Consider the following 23,936-nt stretch of genomic DNA (forward strand, 5'->3'; position numbering starts at 1 on the left):
CCACCCGCGAGGAACCCACCCGCCAAGCGACAAGTAAGGAGGCGGGGGCGCAGACACCCGCAGGCTCGGGGCGGGGCTCGGAAGGGCCGCAGGGGACGGAAGCCCGAGCCCGCGGTGTGGCAGTGAGCCAAACCTGGGGGGCACGGAGCCTCTCGGATTTCTGCGCCAACCCTGTGTTCGGGGCGGAGAAGGGTCTCCGGGAGGTCTCCGAGTCCCCACGAGGGCGGGACGGGCGCTGACAGCGCCAGGCAAGGGGGCGAAGTGGACCTCCCAGGCCCTAATCGGATCAGACCTAATCCGTCTGCAGCCAAAGCCCCCGACCTTGCACAGCCAGGCCGGACGGAACGCATCCCAGGAGCAGGGGGCAAGACCTTCCTGGAACTGTGGCTACAATGCCTTCCCTCTCGCCTCCTCAGGGCAGCCTGGGGAGCGGCCTTTAATGCCGGTTCCTTCCTCCCTCTCCAGGATACATTGCCCCCCCCCCCACCATGTGTCCCGGGCCACCAAAGCTCAGGTTGGTGGGTAGTCGCTAGCGGCCTAGATCACAGCCTGGGGACACGCGGACGCCAGGCCACGTGTTAAAGTCTGTGGGCCCTGTCCAAAGCTCACTCTGCCGTCCAAAACCACTCATCTCTGGATCCCTGCTTGCTGGGGAGTCACCGCCTAGTCACCTAATTTGTCCACCAAACCGACTGTCTGCCTCTTGATCTTCTGGTAACCCAAATGATATCTGGGGTCACTGCTTGAGATGTGGCAACTCTGGTATTTGAGAAACTCTCATTTCTGTCACTAGGGAATCACGTAAGTGACCAAGATGGAGATTCTCCTAATCTCTTTCTAGTACATGTCTCTGGATGGGGTTGCCTTGATTCAAAGCTCGTTTCTCTAACTGGAACTAGATCTGCTGCAGTCTACTTGCTTGTGCTGGTTGTTCCCTCCTCTCCAGGTCTGCCTGGCAAACTCCTTAACTCAGAAAGCTCAGTTCCTATCACCTTCCCATCCCTGAAGCCTTCTCAGCCTGACCCAAGTAGTTAGACACTTTGGCCCTGATCTCATTGTCTACAGCAATTCTCTATTGAACTGCAAGACACTTGAGTGTACAGCTCCTCGTGCAGAGGGAGGCTCCCTAAGGTGGGGAGGAGGCATAAATGAATGAATGGCAACCATCGTACTCCCACCCCAGAACCGTGGGTCTGGAGCTTCCTGCAAAGGGGCGGACTTGCTGAGGCTCTTTCCATGGCTTCATGTTGCCACTGGGAGAGTAAATACCAGTTTGAAATACAACCTTTTCTGAGCAGAGGGCCAGGCAAGACTTTGCACTTGCCTGTTGCCACAGAGGCACTAATGCACCCTCCAACACCATCTCTGCTTTCCTGTAGCTTTTTTTTTTTTGGCCTTATGTACAAGTCTCTGTGTTGCTCTTCTTCTCTGTGTCTCCTTGACTCTTGGGTGATGGCTGTCAGAGTGGAGGACCTTGGTGTACATGCCTACCTCCTCCTTCCTGAGGCCAGTCTTTGTGGGAAGGAAGCCTCACAGATGGGTCCTCTGGTGCCTACAGCATGACAACCACTCCTGTGTTTTTCACAAGAAAGGTCTGGATGGGGGCCCTTTTCCCATCCCTCTGATAAAGCTCTACCTACCCCAGTTTATTAGCTCATTTTAATACACTTTGTTAAATATTTAAGTATATCCTTTTAAATTCAATTTTTGAATTAAGTAAAACAAGCACATGGTATAAAATAAAGTTAAAATATGAACTATCTCCTTCCTCAATGACCATCTTCCCTTCCCTGGAGACAGATTCTGTTACTACTTTCTTCATTTGGGGATTTTAACTCAACTGTTGCCATTCAGTTTCATTCTGATCCTCCCTAGCAGATCTCACCAGCACTTTCAGAACCGAGCACAGCACACCTGGTTAGGTGGCACCTCCACAAGACAGACAGCAGAAGCTCGTCAAGGCAGTGGAGTGTGACTGCAACAGCAGGATTCGGCATCAGATCTGTGTGACCTTGGGAGAGTCAGTATCCTGTCTCATGTGTGAAAGTGGTAACCATACAGTGTCAAATGAATGTGATTTTCTTTTTTTTCTGGGCACAAGGGCTACTAGGGTAGGCATAGAAACTGGAGAGTGAAAGGGAAATTGACCTCTCTCTACAGCTTACACCCATGTCCCCACATTCAAGTCTGGTGCATTTGGGCATCAGGGATGCTTTGAGGCAATGGCTTCTGCATGCCTCTGAAGTTCCCACTGGGTTTGGCAGTACCAAGGAAGGCACAAGGCCCATTGCCATGGCTACAGCCTGCCGCCCTGTGCATAGAAAGCCACTGACTTCGCCAGGGGGCTGCTGTCCAGGGCATAGCTGCTCCTGTTGCTGTGGCTGGGGGCATACTTCAGTCTCAACAGGAAGTAGCACAGTTCCTGGCTTTAAGTCCTCAGTAGTAACCACTACCATTTTTCTGAGTTTTTAGTTTTCCTAGTGCTCTAATTTGTCTTATTCTGCACAACCATACTATTAATGTTTTACTGGTCATTTTACACACTTGCAAATGGACGCTGAGATCATGCTAAGTAAGTGGTAAGGCTAGGATTTGAACTAAGATCTTAATTTCAAATCTTTTCATTTTAATATGGAGGCTTTTCATTCTTGCTTCTTAATTTCAGAAGAGGAATCAGGATGCAGAGGTAGGGCCTCACTTGGCAGAATGGAAGTCCAGCCTCTCTCCCTGCCCACCACTTCCACCTGGGTGTTTAAAAGTTAATGCTGTGTTCTCTTAACAGAGTACAACACAGCAGTCCAGACTTACGTCCTGTATGAGTCAGAAAGGGGCATCTAGCATGGCTTCTTTCCTGCCAGTGTGCTGCATAGAGATACCTGGTTCTGGGCTGCAGGGCAGTCAGCTCTGTGACATTTTTGGTGATGGGCTGCTGGGAATGGTCCTTCTTGCGCCTTTACCAGAAGAAGGGAAGAGCCAAGGGGCGGGGGCCTGAGTTCTTTGTGCTGACCACCACCTCCTCTCTCTGGAAGCTCTGGATTCTCAACTTGCACAAGTGCTCTCATCTTAGAAAAAGACATTACAACCTGGAAGCGGTCATCTTGTCTGGGGAGTGGGTCTGCTACAAAATTGGCAGGTCCCCTGAACTTCATTACCCCAAAGCCAAGTCAGCTGGGAGAAAGCCACACAGCACATGTCAACACAGCCTCAGACGTGGAGCAACCAGGCTTGTCTTCTTGCAGAAGAGTCCTGCTGCCTCAGCAGGCAACCTAAGTGCTTCTCGGGAACCCCGCCGCTACCGCAGAATATGCAGACTGGAACAAGGAATGCCACAGTCAATTTGGATGGCCGTGGAAAATCCATTAGTGTCAGGGCCAAACCAGCCAAAGAAATCAAGAGCCCCGCCCACTTCCTAAGCCCTTCAGGACCACCTGATAGTGAGGGAAGACAGCCACAGAACCAGAGTGGGAAGTGTTTCCCTTCGTGTCACAGCTGTTTGACAGCAGTGGTGACTGTACTGTATTTAGGCATGATGATTTTGCTGAGGCCTGCAAAGGCCGTACCCTAGGGGTAGGTAGTGGTGTAAGCTGGCTGTCAGAAATCAGTCACCTGGCTGCTCCTCATGGGTTTGGAGGGGCCTGGAAAGGCCTCTGGGGGCAGTAAGGAGTAAAGACGGCTCCAGTTCTACAGGGCAGGCCAGGAGCAAGAAGACAGGGGACAAGACAAGGCTCTCTTCCGCTGGGGTCCCATGAGAGCTGGAATAGGGATGGGTGGTCCAAGAGAGAAGTAGCTATAATTAATTTTGGAAACTTTGTCTAGGTTCATTTATAGAACTCTCTCCTTCTACCCTTTTAGTCACCCTTTGGGTATGGCAGTCCTGTCTCAGCTCTGTATTAAGAAGTTCAGGATCAAAGGTGCTTCCTAATGACAAGAGTAGTAGCAGGGCTAAAGCGAGCCACAGGGAAATGAAGTTCAGGGGAGCTGTTCACAAGGAGGTCCAACGTCAAGCGTCCTGGGCTTGAAGGCAGGCAGCATTTCCTTCAAGAATGTATCTTTCCATCTCTTTCTGAAAGATGACTTAAGTGGAGATAATCCATTAACAGGGGATCAAGGTGCTTTCACATTGTTCCCAGGAAGAAGTCCCCCCTTCAACAATAGTGGAGCAACTGAATAACAGCTATGCTCTTGGAACTGTAGAAAGCAGGGGCTTTATAATAAAAATCACAGGCAGAGGTTTGCAGAAAGAACAGGGGTTAGTTGGCATTGCGTATCCAGATGAAAGAGTTGTCTGATTATTCAGATGGAGGTTTTCAGGAATGAAAGTCAACCCTCAGGTTACCAAACCTCACAGGACAGAAATCATGAAAGAACATCCAATTCACAGACTAATATACACTGTCCCCCAGAAAACAACTGAATAGACTCTTCCTTTTACTTCATGAACACTTAGCACTATCTAAACTATTTATGGTCTGGTATCCTCCAGACCATATACCCTATCCCCCATTTTTCTACAAAAATGTAAGCGGCCTGGAGTACAGGGGCCTTGCCTTACCTTATTCATAATAATGACTGCATCCAAGTTCTAGTGCCTGCCACACAGTAGGCTCTCAAATGTTTACTAGACTAACGGGCTCACAGAATGACTGTCAGGAACTGCAGAGAGCTTGCTCTACCATACAATCTTCTTAACCAGTAGTTCTCAAAGAGTGGTCCCATGACTAGCTGCATCAGGATGTCCTGGGAATCTGTTAAAAAGGCAAAATTTCAGAACACACCCCAAACCTGCTGAATCAGAAGCTTTGAGGATAGGGCCCAGAAGCTGTATGTTAAACTCGCAGGTGATCCTGACCTGCACTGAAGTTGGAAAACTGCTGTTCTTAATCGCATTTGGGGGAATCATTCCACAGGAAGGATCTGAGGAACCTGTGGAAACCTGGTTAATTGTACATGTCTTGGTGTGCTCTAAAAAGAATTCACACTCAGGTTTATAAACCAGTCTTCAGATTGAATCAAGGATTAACTTTCCTCATAACCTTGAGGGAAGTGTAGGAGTCCTGTGAGACCCAGCTGGCTCTAGCACTCTTTACTAGAGGGAAGAGTCGAACAGGTCAGAAAGCACAGCACCATCAGGTGGCACACTTCCATGAAGAGCCAAGTTTTCACCTCCTGGCAGACACAGAATCCGCTTCTTTTGCTCCATTGGGTTCACAAGCATCTTGAAAGCATTGGTTTCTGTTTTCTGCACACAGCGTGCACCTGTGGGTGCTCAAAGGCTGTCCATGAGAGCGTATCAAAGTTCACAGAATCATCTGCCCTCAATGCCTGCCTCCAACTTGAGGCTGTCTAAACTGCAACCTGACAAACATTCTCTACTGCACCAAGCAGAACTACTCCTCTCTTGGAGGTGCCAGGATGTTGGCCACCCTTCCTGGAGAACTTCCACTCATCTTTCTCCACTTTGACCATGGAAATAAAAAGTGGGCAAGGCACATCAACCATATGTTCCTTAAGCCTCATGAAGGTGAGAAGGTGGTCAGCCAGTCAGGAAACCCGCACCACTGAACATTAATTGATGACCAAGACCAGGTGAGGCTGAATATTTAGACTCTTCTTGGGACACATGAAGAAACTGGTACATGAACGCAGAGAATGGGACTAGAATCCAGAAATGATGTTCCATTTATTCACTGAAAAAGAGGGAGATTAGGCCTTCTTGATGAACTTCTTCCAATCTCCCAAAACTCCCTCTTCACTTTTCCAAAATAACACATTGAGAAACATGTTTGTACAAAAACCACATATTATTCCCCCCCTCACAAAATCGGGTGGCTGTATTACAGGAATGAAACCAGATCAGACATAAAGAGAAAATGTCACCACTTACACTGAAACATAGCAGTGTTAAGAATTCAGGTATTCTGTAGATTATCAGCATAGTAAAAATACTTCCACCTGGATCTTTTAAATTTGAAAGTGATCACATTAAAGACCTGAGGTTACAAGAGACCACAGTATGAACCAGAATTCCATTTTCCTTCTAAGACCTCAGTGTAAAAGGTAAGTATTTGGAATGAGTTTCCTTTGGGAAAGACTGGTGTGAAAATAAAACCCTGGCCATTGTCAAAAGGCACGGGGGTCTTTCTGGAGTCAAAAGCAATGGAATTAAACTCCAGTAGGAACAAGCTCATTTCCACTCCAAGAGTCCAGAATAAACTCAAAAAAGGAACAAGGTCTCCTTGGTTCCAGTACTCTGATGGTGACCAGGGCCACCTGGTTAGAGGTAACACCTGAGGGTTTGAAAGGCAAATCTTAATTATGGTTTAATTTTTTCTTTTTTTGCTTTCTGATATTAAGGAAGAAAGTTCTAGGGTGTTTTATAAACACCTTCCCACACTCTCACATATGTAAAGCTTTATAGAATATATAGAAAAGGTATCCAAAAGATGTTCCACTTTGCATTCTAAATGAAACTGCCACTTGAGACTGTGAAGAAGCCAGGTGCTTTGGAAATCAAGTTCTACTCAAAACACCCTTTCCCCACCCATGGAAAGACAGAGGGGAGGGAAGAAGGACAAGAAGAGAAAACCAAGAACTCTTAAGTCACTCATCAGCAGGGGTAGAAATGGGCTCATATTAAGGCATTTTTGTGGCTCTTCCTCTGGAATGGTATTCCACTCTCCTAGCCCAAGCACCTCACCCTCAAAGCATGATGCTCTGATTGCCAAGTGAGTTCCTTGGTACCCACAGCATCTCTTTGACAACCCTGTGATAGATGGAATGTGAGATCTCAGACAGGGAAGGGAGAAGGGATGAGAGACTGTTGATCTTGCCCCACTTCTCCAATCCCACCCCAAACCTAAAGTACCGCTTCACTAAATCCTTCACCCTGGCTACTGCAAGAGGTAGTTTGGGGACTTGTACCCACAGCCAACCTAACCAAGTTCCATGAGCTAAAATGTTTATCAGCACTATCTACTTACTTTTTTTTTTTAAGGTTTTTTTTTTTTAAAGAGGGAGAAAAAAAGAATGCATACAAAGCAGTGAATGGTGGGCTAGATTCATTGGGTGGCTGTTGCCCTAGACACCCAAAACTTTCCTGGCTAGTCTAAGGAACTAAGGAATGCCTCCCAAATGCAGCCCTCAAAGCTCACGCTGCCCTCAGAAAAACAACCCCCCGCCCCCGCCCCCAGAATCTAACAAACCATCTGCATAGAAAACCAGAACCAGTGGGCCTGGGGAAGAAGTGGATCTGTTCTAATGCTTGTGCTCTCCCCTACCAAGGACTAAAGGGGGATGTTCTGCCAGGCAGGCTGGAGGCTCTCACAGTCCTCACTAGGGATGAAATCAGTGGGATCCCTTTCCCCATCTCTTTTAATTCTGGTGCATCCATGTGTGGCAAAAGTCTCATGAACCTTCACCATCAGCACCATTCTTAGCTCAGATAAGCAGAAATAAGGTCACTTATAATGCCTTAAGGTTTATCCCTTCTGGCTATCCCCTCTGCCCATCACTATTTTTTGGTTCCTATTAACTTAGGATGCTCTCCTTTAAAGAAATAATGACACCCCCCCCAAAAAAGAAAAAGATAATGATTATAAAGCATTATCCATAAAAGCATAAGACAAAGCAAAAAAACTGCAGGAGAGCAAAAATGACATAGAAATACTAATGTTGACAGGACCTGCAGATAAACTGTCAGCATACCCCGTACCAGGACAGGGAGACGCTGGGTATTTTTAGGATGACCAGGGCACACTGTCACCACAGGCTTCCCCCTGAGTGTTGGAGGAGGACCTAACACAAGACGTGTCAGAGCATGGACAGGGGTGGCAAGAGAAATGGGGAAATATGGGATGTGTGCTTGGGGCTGCAAGAAGAAAAATCCTGAAAGAAACCCAAGGAAGCTGAGGAACACAAGTCCCGTCATCCCCACTCCAGCTGGTGGCGCTGGGCGTGGACGTCCCCTGCATCTTCCAGGCTAGGGCGCAGCCGAGGCTGATGGGCCTGGAGCGGGAGGCGGAGGGACTCCATCTGCAGGTGGTGGAGGAGGTGGCTGCTGCTGCGGCGGAGGGGGATCTGCAAACACATCCAGAAGTAACTCATCATTGCTGGAAACACAGGGGCTCGGGAAAGAGCCCATTCAGAGAAAAATGACTTAAGGAGGAGGTTTCTTTATCGCCTGTGAGGCACTGCTGCCGCTGCGATCTACGTGGCGCAGGTCCATCTGGACCTCCAGGTCACTGCTCATGTTGCTTCCCCTGACCCGTGAGGTTGGGGGAGTGGGGAGGTGTCTGAATCTGCCCCAATCTCCTTCAAGGCCCACCCCTTCCAAGAATCACTCCAGACCTTTTCAGAACTTAATTATATTTTGATTTTATTGTATTTTAATGGTTCTCGCTGCTAATTTTATTTCTTCAGTTAAATGATAAGCTCCTTCCTGGGCAAGTTCTGCGTCTTCTTTTCTTTCTCTCATAGTGCCTAGCCTGGGCACAAAATAGATTATCAGAAACTTCTTGCTGATATTAACTATCTCCAGCAGGGCCAGAAAGCTTCACTTGAGGCAGCTGCTGACAAGTTGGACAGTCCTGGGAGGCCCCACAGCTCCTGAACTGCAGTCCTTGGATTTTTGGCCAAAACTAGGTCAGGTCCTGAAGGGAACAATTAGTATGAGCGTCTGGGGCTCTTTCCTGTTTCAATTTTAGCTGCTTTTCAAAGGAACCCTGGATATAATTTAATCCAGGGATTTTTAAACTAGATTTTGCCGGAAATGAAAACATATGAAACAAATAATTAAACTGCAGCCTTCCTTACCAGTCAATTCACCCAATTTTCCCCCTAGGAGGTTTCCACCAAACTGCTAAGGCTTTCAAAGCATTTTGAAGCCCACTGATCTAATCCTTTGTGTCATCTTGCAGTGGAGAAAACCAGGGCCTGACGACGGGAAGCGACTCGCCTGATGAGGCCTGCCCAGTGCCCTGGAGCCAAGTCAGCGGTTCAGAATCCCTGAAATTCACTTGTGGCAGGAAGTGATCGGGAGCAAACCTTCCACATTCTCAAGGTGCTCCACTGAGGGCCCTTTAGGATGGAATCCTGTACACAAATTGCGGGTTATCAGCAGGACATGACAGTGGTAAAGACCAATGACATTATCTCTGCAACGGGGATGGGCAAACTGGTCAAACCTCCTTATCAGCCAGCACATTTGTATACTGCCTGTAAGGCGGCAAGGCAAGGATTTTCTTGCCAAGGAAAAGAGGTACCCACTAGACTACGGCCTCTGACCACTGACTCAACAGAGATACCTTTTTCTATTGCTGTGATCCTATATTGACCCAGCTCAATTGCTGTCTTTCTTCTGTGCACCTACTTTGTCCTTGCCCCTGTGGGTCCAATGAGAAAGGAGATGTACCTCTGTCGATAGTCCCTGCCTCCTGGCCCTAGGAAGTCTCCCAGAGAACTACAGTGAACTCAAGTCACTTCACAGCCTCGCCTAACTTATGGTAAACCCTATACTACTATCCACTTGTTCTTTTCGTATTTTCCCAACTAAAGCTCCTGGAGGCCAGGAATTCCTATGCGTCCTAGCTCTCTGTATTGTGAACAGGAGCTAACTCCTCCTCACATACGTGACTTCTAAATGGACCTGGGATCACACATGTGGCTGGGAACATGGCCACTATCGGCTGCATTTTGGGATCATTACTCCTGGTCTACAGGAGTAAAGGGCAGGCCAGGCTCTGATGCAATCCTCTGGAAGCCAGGATTGGAGCAGAACAAGGGCTCCATGGCAGAAATGAGCTAGCTGGCTTTGCACATACCACCAGGCAGACATCGTTCAGCAGCATCTGAGCCTTCTCCATGGAGCCTGCTAAGACCTCAAATTCCTTCTCAACACAGCCCCGAACACTCCTTCCTTAGTCTAAGCAGCCACTACGAATATATCAAAATGGCTACAAGAAACTTACTTGTTATTCCTGCCCTAAACCAGATCCTATTCTTTTCTTTACACCTACCACTTTTAAACCCTGAATCCATAAAAGGCTCCTATAGGGAAAATAACTACCAGTAGCTCTGTATGTCTTCCAAGATTCAAATTACAGAGGCTTAAACAGGCGTGGGCAAGGCATGCCCCTGGCCTCCCAACAGACCCTGGAGTCACGAGTGCATGCCACGAAGGCTATGTATGGCATAAGAGCCCGACTAACTGGGAGCACTTTGCACTCATCACCTGGGTACCTGTCCATCAGGGGTGCTGAAGAGCAATGACTAAAAAACCAGTCTTTTGGAACCCACTCTCACAGGTCATACTGTCCATGGACCTGTCAAACCCCAGAGAGAACAAAAAGCCTGCCTCCCTGTGTATAGCCCTCCCTAAAAGACCCGGGGGTAATGCATCTCCCACCTTGCTACTTACACATGCCGTTAGGTGCCGTGAGGGGTACCCGGGGTCCTAAGATGTTTCCTGGGATTGGAGGCATACCAGGAGGGGTAGGGCCACTCCCAGGGGGGTGGATGTTGGCTGCAACGGTGGACATCATGCGGCCTGGCATGGGCTGCCCAGGCATCATGGAACCTGGACCTGGTATCTGACCTGTGGAGGGAGATTTAAAGTACTGAGGTAAATGTACTAGGAAAAAAAGGAATCAACTCACTGCCCGAGAAAACACCCTCCAAACCCTCCAAAACAATTAGAAAGATCAACAGAGCAATAATCTGTAATAATCTCTCTGTCCAGCTTTTAATTTGGGGTGGGGTAGGGGGACAGAGGGATAATGGGGCAGATCTGTGAAGTGAATGATTACCCTAAACCCTGCTATAGGTAGGTAGTAGCTGTAAGAAGCAGTTACCAAACATCCTTAAAAGAAAGCATTCATTCTGGTTAGTTTGGGTGAACAATGGATTGTCCAATATCTTCCTGAGGACACAAAATGCCAAGCAAAGACCCACAGGGAGCAGAGAGAAGGACTTTAACAGCAAGTCAGTGCACAGTCCAAGGACTGAAGCTCAGTCCAGATTGAGCTTCACGCACAGGCTATGTGGGAATGTGTATGCCTGAAAGAGTATTGATCACTACTGTGAAATCACAATTAAAAAGGGATTCTAATTGGAATCCTAAAGTCCTGTTCACAAAAAAATCTCTCCCTCTCTCCCCAACCAGGAAGCACTGGCTCTGGAGAACCATGGTGGGGGAGACACACGGGAGACAGGCAACTCCTTCATCTCTTCCTATTGCTTTGATGTGCATAATGGGAGACGCTAGACATAAGGACAGTGAAATACATCCTGCATTCAGTTTCACACTGAGTCTTTAGAACTTTCAGCAAACTTGTTCTGTAAAGAGCCAGATAGTAAGTATTTGGACTTGGCAGGCCATATGGCCTCTGTCACAACTATTTAACTTTGCTACTGTAGTATGAAGGCAGTCAGACAATATATAACAAATAGGTTACCTAAACATCTTTATTTATGGACTCTGAAATGTGAATTTCACATAATTTTCATGTGACATAAATATTCTTTCGAGTTTTCCCCAACCACTTAAACTGTAAAAACCATTCTTAGCCTATGGCCCCTACAAAAATAGGACATAGGCCAGATTTGGTTGCAGTTAGCCAATCCTCCCTTAGATATGGTGGTGGATATGTATTAATTCTTCAACTCAGTGGTCTGGCTCCTGGGCTTGGCTTTAAAGAGCCACAAACAAAGGAGAATTGTTTAATGGGCACAAACCAAGGCTGACGCTATATATAAGGACAAATTATAATCTCTACAGAATAAGGAAAGAGAATCTATTATAGTTTTTTCTTTCTTTCTTTTTTTAATCTAGGGACATTAACACACCTATGTAAGGTCAACTATATGAAACTGAATACAGGCTTCTAGGCATAGTCCTGAGACAGCTGGAAATAAGAACACTTGAGGTTCAAGCTTGGAAGATGGGACTACCAGACAGCTAACTGGCAACTAAAATATATAGAGCAGTACTGGAGATAACTCAAGTGAAGAATCCTCTGTCAGTGCTTAGAAAAAGGCCTGTCTTAAGAAAGACACACAAAGCTTCAAGCCTCACACCATCTATTTCCAGTGTCTGTTCCATGAGCCAGGACTCAAAGAGCGGAGCCTTTCACTACAGGGTGTCAATGAAGAGAACCCCAGTGAGATACAAGAGTCAGGAAGAGAAGTGGTCCACTGTCTTTGGGGGACTATTTTTTAAAAGCATAGGGAGGCATCAACCTTATGCCTCAGGATGAGAAGAACAGCAAGTTTTGGGTCCTCTGGCCCACCTTCCTGTGCTCTATAATGCAATCATGCAGAAGTGCAGCAGAGGAGCCCCAGAGGCCCATCTGCTGGAGGACAACTTGATCAAATCACCTCAGAGAAAGCAAGAGCAGGTGCTGGGCTGACACTACCACTACTCCTACACCACTGAACTTCAGTAATTAAAGCTGGGTGCCTGTGCCACAGTGCTAGGACGGATTTAGGCCGTGCTGAAGAGTCTATCCACGTAGGGAATGACACAAGAGATAAAAAAACAAATGCCAAGTATATTATAAGCCATACGAAGGATGAGTACACATGAAGGTGTGGCAGGCAAATCAAGGGAAAACTATGGAAGAAGCAAGTAAAAGAAAACAATACCTTCTGGTTAACCAAGACCAACTTGTGAATGACTTGGGACTTTGGATAATGTGTATATAAAGTGAAGGAGGGGAATGAGGAACAGGGTAACAGCAGACTATCCTAAGCACAAGGCCTAGACTGATTTACACAATCAGAAAATAATATGAATATTGTTCCATTTATACGTAGCACCTTCATACTCGCCATCCCCTCTGAGGTAACTGCATCACCTTATTATCTATCACCTGCATTTCACCGAGGAGTAACAAGCTCAAAAGGTTATTAAAAAAAGTGCCCAGGTTACAGAGCCAAGTTGTCCACGCTTGGTTTGTCTGACATGAATCAAAGCAAAGGGGACCGGATGAGTCATACACACAGAATGGGGTGAGGGACTTGGCCGGTAAGGCTACAGGGGACTGGGTGAAAGGTTTTGGAGAAACGAGGAACATGGGCCTGATTTTCTGTGTGATGGAAAGCTTTAAGAAGGGATGCAGAGGAGTCTGAGCCTAGAGCAGAGGAAGAGACCTTTTGCAGAGAAATAGGGGCTGCATGAGGGCAGGATAAGTAGATAAGAGTTGAGAACAGCACCCTACAGGCTTCCTGGGGATGGGTAAGAGAATGAGGAGGAGGGGTGAGTATGAAGCTGAGGAGGAGAAAGAATTCGGGTTTGGCACCTAACTGGCATATGAAGTGTAGAGAATGGGGAAGGACTTTTGCTTTGGGAACAGGAGGTGCGGAATTGGCTGTCATTACAGTGGAACACAGAGATGGGGTGAAGGGAAGATACAGAACTCTCAAAGTTTCCAATGGGCAATAAGTAGCACACACAGAGCCTTATTATTCTAAGAATCAGGGTCTGTCCTCTGTAACTCTCCCAGCTTCCTTCCTAACAAACACCTGTGAGGCCATTACTAAACACAATGCTTTGTTTCCCACTCTCTGAGTCTCTACTAATGATTCTCTGATGGTATTCCAGGTGGTGAGACAGGGCAAGAGGTGATACTTTTGCTATTGTTGGGGGCAGGAGGCCTAGTATGAAGTCCAGACTTACAGAATCCCAACCTAGAGATGAAAGAACACTTTCAATGGACTTGCTGTGATGAATGGAAGCCATTCACTAGAACAGATAATACGGCCCGTGTTTATCAATGGGTGCAGATTGCCTCCTTCTACCCAGTTCAACCTGGACAAGAGGCCTTGAGCAAGTCAGGAAGAACATTTTGCCAGCCCGTCTAAGGTCTCTCTCTCCAGAAAACCGACAGCAGAACACTGAAGAATGCCTTTACAAAAAGGCCAGAAAGAGTACTGAGTAAGGGAGAAAGAAAGAAGGAAAAGCATAGACCAGGTGTGTGCTAAGTGATAAGATACACAACTGTTCAGTCCTAACCAATCTCGTCCACAACAGTCTGACCGAGTTTTTATACTTTGATGTCTAGAGCAAGGTGTGGGTTGTCCAAACTCCTGGTTGACCAGTGAGCATCCCAGTCAGAGAGCCACCCAATACCATTCTCGACAGGGAAAGTGAAGATGAACGTGACTGGAAGCTGAACAGTGCGATCTCACTTCCACTTCACGCTGACCCAGATGAGTGGTCTTGGACAAGTCATTTAGGATGCCCTGAGCCTCAGTTTCCTGAGATTATTATAAAAGTGATGCTAAATATCTGCTGTACTCTCTCTGTATGATCAGGGAAACTGTTTATTTCTTATGGTGCCTTATTATGTCACTGGCTCTGCCTAATGAGAGGCAGGGCAAATATTCTCATTTTACAGACAGTAAACAGAAGCTCAGAAAAGTTAAGAGACTTCTTTACGGTCACAGAACTTGTAAGAGGAATGAGATCCAAGTCTTCTGATTCTAAATCCATTTCTCTTTCTACCACACTATTCTGTGCTCAAATGAAACAGTTCCTGTGAAAGGACTTAATATAACAGTCAGCATTAAAAAAAAAAATCTAAGATGTATTAATTCCAAACACCATGTTTTCTTCTTTACTATATCAACAATAAGGAAACTGCTCTGCTTCCTGCAATAAATAATTTTATCAAATATACTTTCCAGCACCTTGCAGTGGGTTGGATGGTGGCCCCCAAACAGATAACGCACACGTTCTAATACCTGGAACCTGTAAATGTAACCATATTTGGAAAAAGCATCTTTGCAGATTTAAGTTAAGGACCTTGAGTTGAGATCATCCTAGATTATCCTGGTGGGCCCTAAATCCAATGACAAGTGTTCTTATAAGGGACACATGGAGGAAAAGACACAGAGGAGAAGGAAGGTAAAGATGGAGTAAAGAGAGATGTGGCCACAAGCCAAGGAATGCTACCAGCCACCAGAAGCTGGAAGATGCAATGAACAGACTCTCCCCTAGAGCCCCTGGAGGGAACATGACCTTGCTCTAGCAGCTCCCAGAATTGTGAGACCTACATTTCTGTTGTTGTAAGTTACCACGTTTATGAAAGGGGAAAACAAAGACTGAGCAGCTCACCCAATGTCATAAAGTGTATAAATATGGGAGCCCAGCTCTGACCTGGGTACTCTGGCTTCAGATCTGGTGTTTGCCATACAGTGCACTCTGAGCATGAAGGTCTGGAGGAGGGGGGCCCATCTGTCTTCCAGCAGACTATGTGATACAAACCCTGCTGCCAATAAAGTGATGGGTCAGTTATTCAACCCACACCTAGCTCCAGAAACAATCTGGCAAAGAGGAATCAGTGGAACATGGACACAGGCTCACAAGGTGATACCTACCAAAACACACTGGGATAAGCCTGCAGGCTCGGCTGTCAGGCCCATCAGTGCTGTTTCCAAAGCTACCTGCTCAGCGGCAGTGGCCCATTTACCTATTTCCCTACATCTTTATGGCAACAACCTGGGATAGAGTAGCTTTAGGGTTTTCCAAGGCTATTTGCCCAACAGCTGGAAAAAACCTTTCCTTTCTCTTGCTATAAATCCTGAAGCTTTCTGTAAAACAAAGTTCTTCTATCCTCCTGTCAAAAACAGAGCCATAAAGCCACTGGGGTATGGGTATTTAAGGTATGAGAGGACAATGGCTCCTTGGGAAAGGTGGAAGCAAAAAGGAAGAACTAGAAGAAAAACAGTTTACTTCCACTGTGGGACCTTGCACAGACAAACATTTCTCAGGAAAGCAAGAAGCACCAAGAGTGAGGCAATGTCCCTGTGCCATCCAGAGGTGCTCGTGTGCCTATGGCAGTGGATTTAGAGGACAAGGAGGGGACAGAATGTTGCTCTGAGCTGCGGCCTGTCACTTCCCAGGCAAAGACAGTTGTCTCATGGAATCCTTCAGGTTGTTAGGAAGACTGAAGTTAAGGGCCCAGTTTCAAGATAAGGAAACTAAGTCTCAGAGAGGCTATGGAATTTGGTTGAAAGTCACAAGGAACAAGAGACTGAGCTGTCTGACCCTGAGGCTCATTCTCCTTTCCTTTACACCACCCTGCCTTAAAAGGGTATTTCTTTCTGTGGAAAAGCCGATTTCTCTTTTTTTAAAATAAATTTATTTATTTTGTTTTTGACTGTGTTGGGTCTTCGTTGCTGCGCACGGGTTTTCTCTAGTTGTGGCGAGTGGGGGCTACTCTTTGCTGCGGTGTGTGGGCTTCTCATTGTGGTGGCTTCTCTTGTTGCAGTGCACGGGCTCAGTAGTTGTGACACGCAGGCTCAGTAGTTGTGGCTCACGGGCTCTAGAGCGCAGGCTCAGCAGTTGTGGTGCACGGGCTCAGTTGCTCCGCGGCATGTGGGATCTTCCCGGACCAGAGCTTGAACCCGTGTCCCCTGCACTGGCAGGTGGATTCTTAACCACTGCGCCACCAGGGAAACCCAACCCCTGTCCTTTTGAAATCTAAATGTCCTTGGGTTTTCTGGTTTCTGATATAGGTCTCACCACTTTTTTTTTTTTGAATTTATTTATTATTTATTTATTTTTGGCTGTGTTGGGTCTTCGTTGCTGCATGCAGGCTTTCTCTAGTTGTGGCAAGCGGGGGCTACTCTTCATTGCGGTATGCGGGCTTCTCATTGGGGTGGCTTCTCTTGTTGCGGAGCACGGGCTCTAGGTACGCGGGCTTCAGTAGTCGTGGCGTGTGGGCTCAGTAGTTGTGGCTCGCGGGCTCTAGAGTGCAGGCTCAGTAGTTGTGGCGCACGGGCTTAGCTGCTCCACGGCATGTGGGATCTTCCCGGACCAGGGCTCGAACCCGTGTCCCCTGCATTGGCAGGCAGATTCTTAACCACTGTACCACCAGGGAAGCCCCTCACCACTTTTAAATGGATGACAATGTCTGAAGGCATTTCCATTAACTCTTAATAAACATGAAGAAGTCTGACCTACAGATACCTAAAATGAACCGGACCAGGCCTTACCAAACAAAATAAAGGGTGTGTATATGTACTTTCCATTAAAAAAAAATTCAGGTGTTTCCTTTTCCAGTAGAGAGGAAGGTGAGAGATAGAGAGATGTGGCTTCAGAACAGCAGTATCAAAGCATATACTGGTGGGAGTCTGACCTACATAGAAGCTTTTTTTTTTAAAAAACAGCAGGCATCTGAAAGCCTGAAAAATGGAAAGGTTTGCTAAAATTAGGCTTTGCCTAGTGGAAAAATCCCTCACACTCTCAGGTTTATTAGATCTTATACTAAAGTGTTACGGCCACCATGCCTAATAGAATATTAAGGATTTTATTTTTATTCTTTGGGATGGGAGAGGCAGGTGGGTAAGGAACACAAAACTAGGAAAGGGAACCTATGAATTTCCAATCTTAAGCACATTTCATTGCTGTTTCTAACCATCCATGGCACACTCTCTGGCTGAGTCCCCCAGAGAACAGAAATAACAATCGGGGCCAAGCGAGGGGAAGCCCAGGCTCCTCGGAGATTGCTCCTCCCGCAGCAGCTTCCGGGGGGCACAGACGCTCTTTGTTGAAGACTGTGCCCTCACTGTTCTCTCTGTGAGGATAACCTGCTACTCCGGTAAGTGGCACAGCAGCCTTGTTATCACATCATGCAAGCAGGACCAAAGGCACTGCAGATAATAAAGACTTGGCTATGTGACGAGCTAGTCCTTTTCCCTTTTCAGTGTGGGGCTCTGAGTTGGGTGGAGAGGGGAGGCTGGGAAGTCATGAGTGGTTGTAATCCTTTCCTAAGTAGTATTTCCCACGGGGAGGGTTCTGTAAGTGGGTCTAACTTGGGGGCTTAAAAGTCAAGTGCCTAATGCCTTGCTTGAAATTTCCTTGAACAACCAATATTTACTAACTGATGCAAAATATTCTAGTTTATTATTAAAACATCTCTACCATCCCTGAGTTCTCATCAAATCAGATCAATTCCTACTCTGATTTTTCTTAGGCACTTCTAAAAATTCTTATATTATTAATGAGGAAACCATAAAGATATTTAAACCAACATGTCCTTTTCTCTCTGCTTTTCACAGAGACACATAACAAAGGCTTCCCCAATGCAGGTGGCTCACTGCAGATCCACGAGGCATGAATACTCAAGAGTGCCTCATTTACTATTTTTTTTTAATAGAACTTTATTGGAGTATAATTGCTTCACAATACTGTGTTAGTTTCTGTTGTACAACAAAGCGAATCAGCCATATGCATACACATGTCCCCATACCCCCTCCCTCTTGAGCCTCCCTCCCATCCTCCCTATCCCACCCCTCTAGGTCATCGCAAAGCACCAAGCTGATCTCCCTGTGCTATGCTGTTGCTTCCCACCAGCCAACTATTGTACATTCGGTAGTGTATATACGTGGACGCTACTCTCACTTTGCACCAGCTTCGCCCTCCCACCCCACGTCATCAAGTCCATTCTCTATGTCTACCTCTTTATTCCTGCCCTGCAACTAGGTTCAAAAGCCCAAGGGGAGGGCAGAGCTTACACTGCACTTACATACTAGATTTTTAGGTAATCTTCCTGTAAATACACCTGGCCCTCCGTTCCTCCGTATCCATGGGATCTGTATCCATGGATATAGAGGGCCGACTGAATTCACTGTACAGTGCCATTTTATATAAGAGACTTGAGAATCCATGGATACTCATGCATTCCCCCAATGGGGCTCCTGGAACCAATCCCTGGTGGATACTGAGGGATGACTGTAGGTGCCAAGGCCCCTGGAGGGTACCCCCTGCAGTCAGAAGTGTTCTCCTTGCTCACAATCAAGAACACCTCAGGAAACAGCAGCCACTACCCAGGCCACTCTCCTTGGTTCCCCATGTGCTGTCATGAATACAATGGTCCAGGGTGTGGGCAAGGGATACCACGCATGTGCTCAAGAACTGATGGCTGTCATGACTATTCACCTTGTGCCATTTAGAATGGCAGTCTTACAGGAAGAACTAGTAAGCCTTTAATTTAGGAATAACTTCATGAAATCAACTGTTTTTCAATTTAAATGAAAAGACGACATGTAGTGCTGTGTATTTTATGAAGATCAACAAAACCTAAGGGTGGTATAAGGATGGCTATGGCCACCTCCAGTTTCCATTTGCCAACTTTATACTATAGATTCTTCCTTTGACTATCTATTTGGTGGAAACAAATCAACTTGGGACACTTTATCACAGATAAGAACAAAACCTACAAAAAGCTGGAGCTCCCAGGTGAGTTAGGAGTCGGACCAAATAATAAAAGCCCAGGAAGAGAGCAGCATACAGATGGTACTCTCTATACAAAAATTCTAAGCATTTGAATGAATTAGAGGGGTGGAGGGGAAGACTGCAGAGGTACAAACTAAATGGAATAGGTACAGGTGTCAGTTTATACTAGCCCCGCTGGTGCCTGGGCCCATACGTGTTTGACAGTCTGGCAGATTCACAACAATGAGCCATATTTTCATGGGCTCTACCACTAACTGATGGCCAGTTATGTGAAGAAAGATTACATGTGATTTAACTGCAAAATTATTTAAATTCTACGAAGTCAGAGAGCTGGACAAATTCACCACTCAGTAACAAATCTGTCTTGACCTTCTTCTCACCACTTCCCCAACCTTGCTGGCTTTCAGAGGCTGATTTTTCTCCTTCCTTCACACACCATAAATTCTGACCAAACACCAAAACCTAGCAAACTGACCTGGATAATTACCCTCAGCTCCTAACATAAATGCTGTGGCCCGCTAACTTTTCTAGAACCTAGGAAATATTAGTTGGAAGGACCATGCTCACATTTATTAACTTACACCTGTGGCAAATAAGAGACTAAAGCTCTTCTCCACCTAAAACACTACAGACTCCCTCACTTGCTTTGATATATAAGGCCTCTTTAGCCAATTTCTAGAATATGGTGTACAAGACTCAGCTGTTACAATACAATCAGCCTTTTCTGAACTGTCGATATTGTGTGTGTCATACACACAATGATCATTTTCTTTAAAATTCACTTAAGAAAAGCCTATCTCTGTGAGAAAGTAAAAAGAGAAACAAAACCTATATTCTCTTTGTTAAAAGCTTTTCATTAGTGGGTTCAATTTATTTTTCTTCATTTTACTTTCCAACACACCTGATTTTTACATTCAAACTCCAAAACAATCTCACAAAAGGGGAGACTATGAAAAATGATTATCTTGAGCTGCTGGAACTCTCACACACTGCTAGGGAGAATGTAAACTGGCATTACCATTTTGGCAAAATTTTGGCAGCATCAACTAATGTGAATACATGGATATCCTAAGACCCATTCTAGGCACATAACAAATTCCACCACTTACGGGCGCACGCAACAGAAATGTATACCTATGTCTCCAAAAGACATGTGCACATGCATGTTCACAGCAGGAGTTACTATTCGTAATAACTAAAATGGAAATGAATCGAATGTCCATCAACAAGAGAATGGATTAATAAATCATGGTAGAGCCCCACAGTAGACACGTACAGCAAGAAGAAAGAACAAATCTATGACCAGTCACAACAATGCAGATGCAGCTCACACAGTGTTGAGTGAAAGAAGGCAAACAAACAAAAATCAGTATGTGATTCCATCCAGATAACATTCAAAACCAGCTCAGGGACTTCCCTGGTGGTGCAGTGGTTAAGAATCTGCCTGCCAATGCAGGGGACACAGGTTCGATCCCTGGTCCAGGAAGATCCCACATGCTGAGGAGCAACTAAGACCATGCACCACAACTACTGAGCCTGCACTCTAGACCCCGCATGCCACAACTACTGAAGCCCTCATGCCCTAGAGCCCACACGCCGTGACTACTGAAGCCCACGCGCCTAGAGCCTGTGCTCTGCAACAAGGGAAGCCACTGCAATGAGAAGCCCGCGCACCGCAATGAAGAGTAGCCCCCACTTGCCGCAACTAGAGAAAGCCCGCGCGCAGCAACGAAGACCCAACGCAGCCCCCACAAGAAACCAAAAAAAAACCCCAAAAAACCCCAGCCCAACTAGTGTATGATGTTAGACATCGGGACAGTTGTTACCCAAGGGCAGGGAGGAGACTGAGATGGGTATGAAGGGGCTTCTGGGTAGTGGTTACACAGGTATATTCTCTCTGTTAAAAATCATCAAGCAAAATACTTATGGCTTGTGTATTTTTCCATATGTACATTACATTTCAATAAAAAATGTTTAAGAAAAGAAGGACTTCTCTGGAGGTCCAGTGATTAAGACTCCACGCTTCCACTGCAGGGGGCGCAGGTTCGATCCCTGGTTGGGGGGACTAAAATCCCACACCACTGCACGGCGTGGCCAAAAAAAAAGGGAGGGAAGGAGGAAGGGAGGGAGGGAGGAAGGGAGGGAGGAAGGAAGAATAGTTTAAAATAGATTTTAAAAAACACTCTCATCATACACACAATGATCATTTTCTTTAAAATTCACTTAAGAAAAGCCTATCTCTGTGAGAAAGTAAAAAGAGAAACAAAACCTATTTTTATTCTAAAGGCTATTTTATGAACCCTAGTTTTTTACCACTATCTCCCTAAAAGAGCTGTAACTGAGTCTGCTCTAAACCCCCTTGGTCCTCCATCACGGAAGGTGGCATCGTGACATCATTTTGGAATAGAAGGAGCCCAGTATGAATCCTGGCTCCACCATGCAGCAAGGCGACGTGGCCTTGGCATGCACCAGCTCTTCAACTGTAAAGGCAGGACAATGAGAAGTAAGCAAAAATACTGGGGGTGAAGGGCCTGGCATACAAACACCTGTTCTCACCAGGATGTAATTTAGAAAAAAAGGTAGAAGGGTATCTTTTCTAAATGCAGATGGTGGAACTCCTGAGAAGTTCTCTGTGAACAGTTACTGTGGATGATGATGCTTTAGCATCATTAAGAACCAAATACCAAGGAGCCACAGCGAACCCCCTCCTAAACATTTATCCCAAGAGTTTTAGGAATTAAATTTTTAAAATAACTGTTTTTGAAAAATCACTTTGTGATCATCACTCTGTTAAGCATTCATATTTTTTAACTTGGAAGAAAATTAGATCTCACAGAGAGGTTTTAAGATCCACTCAAGCAGACAGACAGGAAAACTGAGAAATAAAGTATCCTGTGTCATGAGCCTGGCAGACTTCTAAAACTATCTCCACAAATGTCATTTAGATCAAGTGGCAAGTCGGATGATGGTAGCAAATTCCACAACTGCAATTTAATAGTGTGTGTGAGAGTGTCTCTGTGTGTGTGTGTGTGTGTGTGTGTGTGTGTGTGTGTGTGTGTGTGTGAGCGTGCGTATGAAAATGAATGCTTCCCAAAGTCAACCTAGCCCCATTTTTGGGTCAAGGCAATAAGAACTAATATCTAAACATGTTTGGGGTTGTAAATTAAAAATTCATGTTGGTAACACAAGTTGTCAGATCATAGTTTTTTCTGTCATGGCTTCCTCAGGCAAACATGCCTGGTTATTTCCATGAGATTTAGAAATTCTGTCATTTGGGGAAGTCAGGGCAACTGACATTAGTCATGTTGGGAATCTTCTCAGGCCTCCAAGGGTCTTTCTATTTTTATTTCAGCTCACCTCTACACGCCCTGGCCAGAGAACTTGCATCCCTCCCCAGAAAGCACAAATTCTGGCTCTGGCAGGCACTTGACACATGATTATAAAGTACCTATAAAAATCTTACAGGAAGACTGTTACCAAAGCAATATAATACACAGCACACAGCCATACATATTACCCTCTAGGAAGGGAAGGAATATTGCAGGGGGTGGGGGGGAAATGCTGAAATTAAAGGTATATTTTAGGTTTAATGATGTCAGTAGTTAAGTTTGAAAGAATCGTGAGCTCGACTTTCAAGGTTGTTAAAATGTGGTGAATAGTTGCCAACCTGAAGGGGAACCTGTGAGCTAAAAGATGGGACAATTTGAGCATGAAAATGAGTAAGGTCCGTAATAGACTGAAACACATAAAAATATATAAATTCACAATACTAAAAACATACACACACAACAGAAAAAAAACCCTTATTGGTAACCTTTGGAGACTGTGTGTGTGGGGGGTGACTTGGCAGAGGGGTTGAACTCATTATTAAGGTAACTGATAAATAAAGGGAAAGGATCAAGCATTTATCCAGCCTTTCCTGTAAGGACTGATTTTCAGGGTAACTAAATGATTGGTGAAGAAAAGCTTTTTAAATAAAAGAATCACTGCTAATAAATGTAGAAGAAATATAAATAAATGCAGATGGAATAATAAATTTAGAAATCTTACCATTTTGTAACACTTGATAAAATAACTGATCTAGGAAGCAACTCTCAATGGCAGGTAAAATCTTAAGTGAGTCTAATGGGGAACTCTGGAACACCAGAACCACTGACCAATCTGAACGCCACCAAGAAAGAACCAACATTACAGGAAAAATGCCTGCACCGCCAAAGTGAACTTGAACCTGCTAAAATATCCAGCGCCATCCTGTGGTTTATTTATGGGAGACCTGTGGGAGGGAGGAAAGGAGGGGGAAGGATATGTGAAATGACACCATGCACTTTGAGTGCACGATCGGGCACAGCCATGGGCGGAAGACCCTGATGTCTTCAACACATGAATGGCATTTTAAAAAAGAAGAAAAAAAGGGAGGGTGAATTGTTAACACGTTAAAATAGATTTAAGAGAACTATTAGCGAATTCAAACAAATGAAGCATTCAAAGACATTTAATTTATGTTATTAGGAATTATGGTTACTTTTGTTGGGTGTAATATAGTAGGTTATGTTAAAGAATAAGATCTCCATTGGTTAGAGATACGTTTTGAAGTCTCTCTCTAACACCAAAGTGAGGAGGAAGAGATAAAATGTTGATAATTTTGAAGCTGTGCAATAGGTATTTGGGGGATTATTATGCTATTCTCTCTACTTTTGTC

At 45.5% G+C, this 23,936-nt stretch overlaps 1 protein-coding gene across 3 annotated transcripts in view; it reads right to left on the reverse strand.

Annotated features, from left to right (window-relative positions):
• Positions 1–5,661: 5,661 nt before the first annotated feature.
• SMARCC1 (SWI/SNF related, matrix associated, actin dependent regulator of chromatin subfamily c member 1) overlaps positions 5,662–23,936 on the reverse strand; it is a 181,105-nt gene continuing 162,830 nt past the window's right edge. The window contains exons 27-28 of one of the 3 annotated variants that reach the window (XM_061196677.1): positions 10,415–10,591; positions 5,662–8,076 (exon numbers count right to left, since the gene is read on the reverse strand). In XM_061196677.1, coding sequence (XP_061052660.1) covers positions 7,979–8,076; positions 10,415–10,591 — 275 coding nt within the window. In that variant the 3' untranslated portion in view covers positions 5,662–7,978. Of the gene's footprint in view, positions 8,077–8,395; positions 8,649–8,703; positions 9,091–10,414; positions 10,592–23,936 lie in introns of those variants that run through there. The other 2 variants (XM_061196678.1, XM_061196679.1) reach the window with 2 other exon arrangements.

This window comes from Eubalaena glacialis, chromosome 7 (genome assembly GCF_028564815.1).
Source record: "Eubalaena glacialis isolate mEubGla1 chromosome 7, mEubGla1.1.hap2.+ XY, whole genome shotgun sequence".
In the NCBI taxonomy this organism is placed as follows: Eukaryota; Metazoa; Chordata; class Mammalia; order Artiodactyla; family Balaenidae; genus Eubalaena; species Eubalaena glacialis.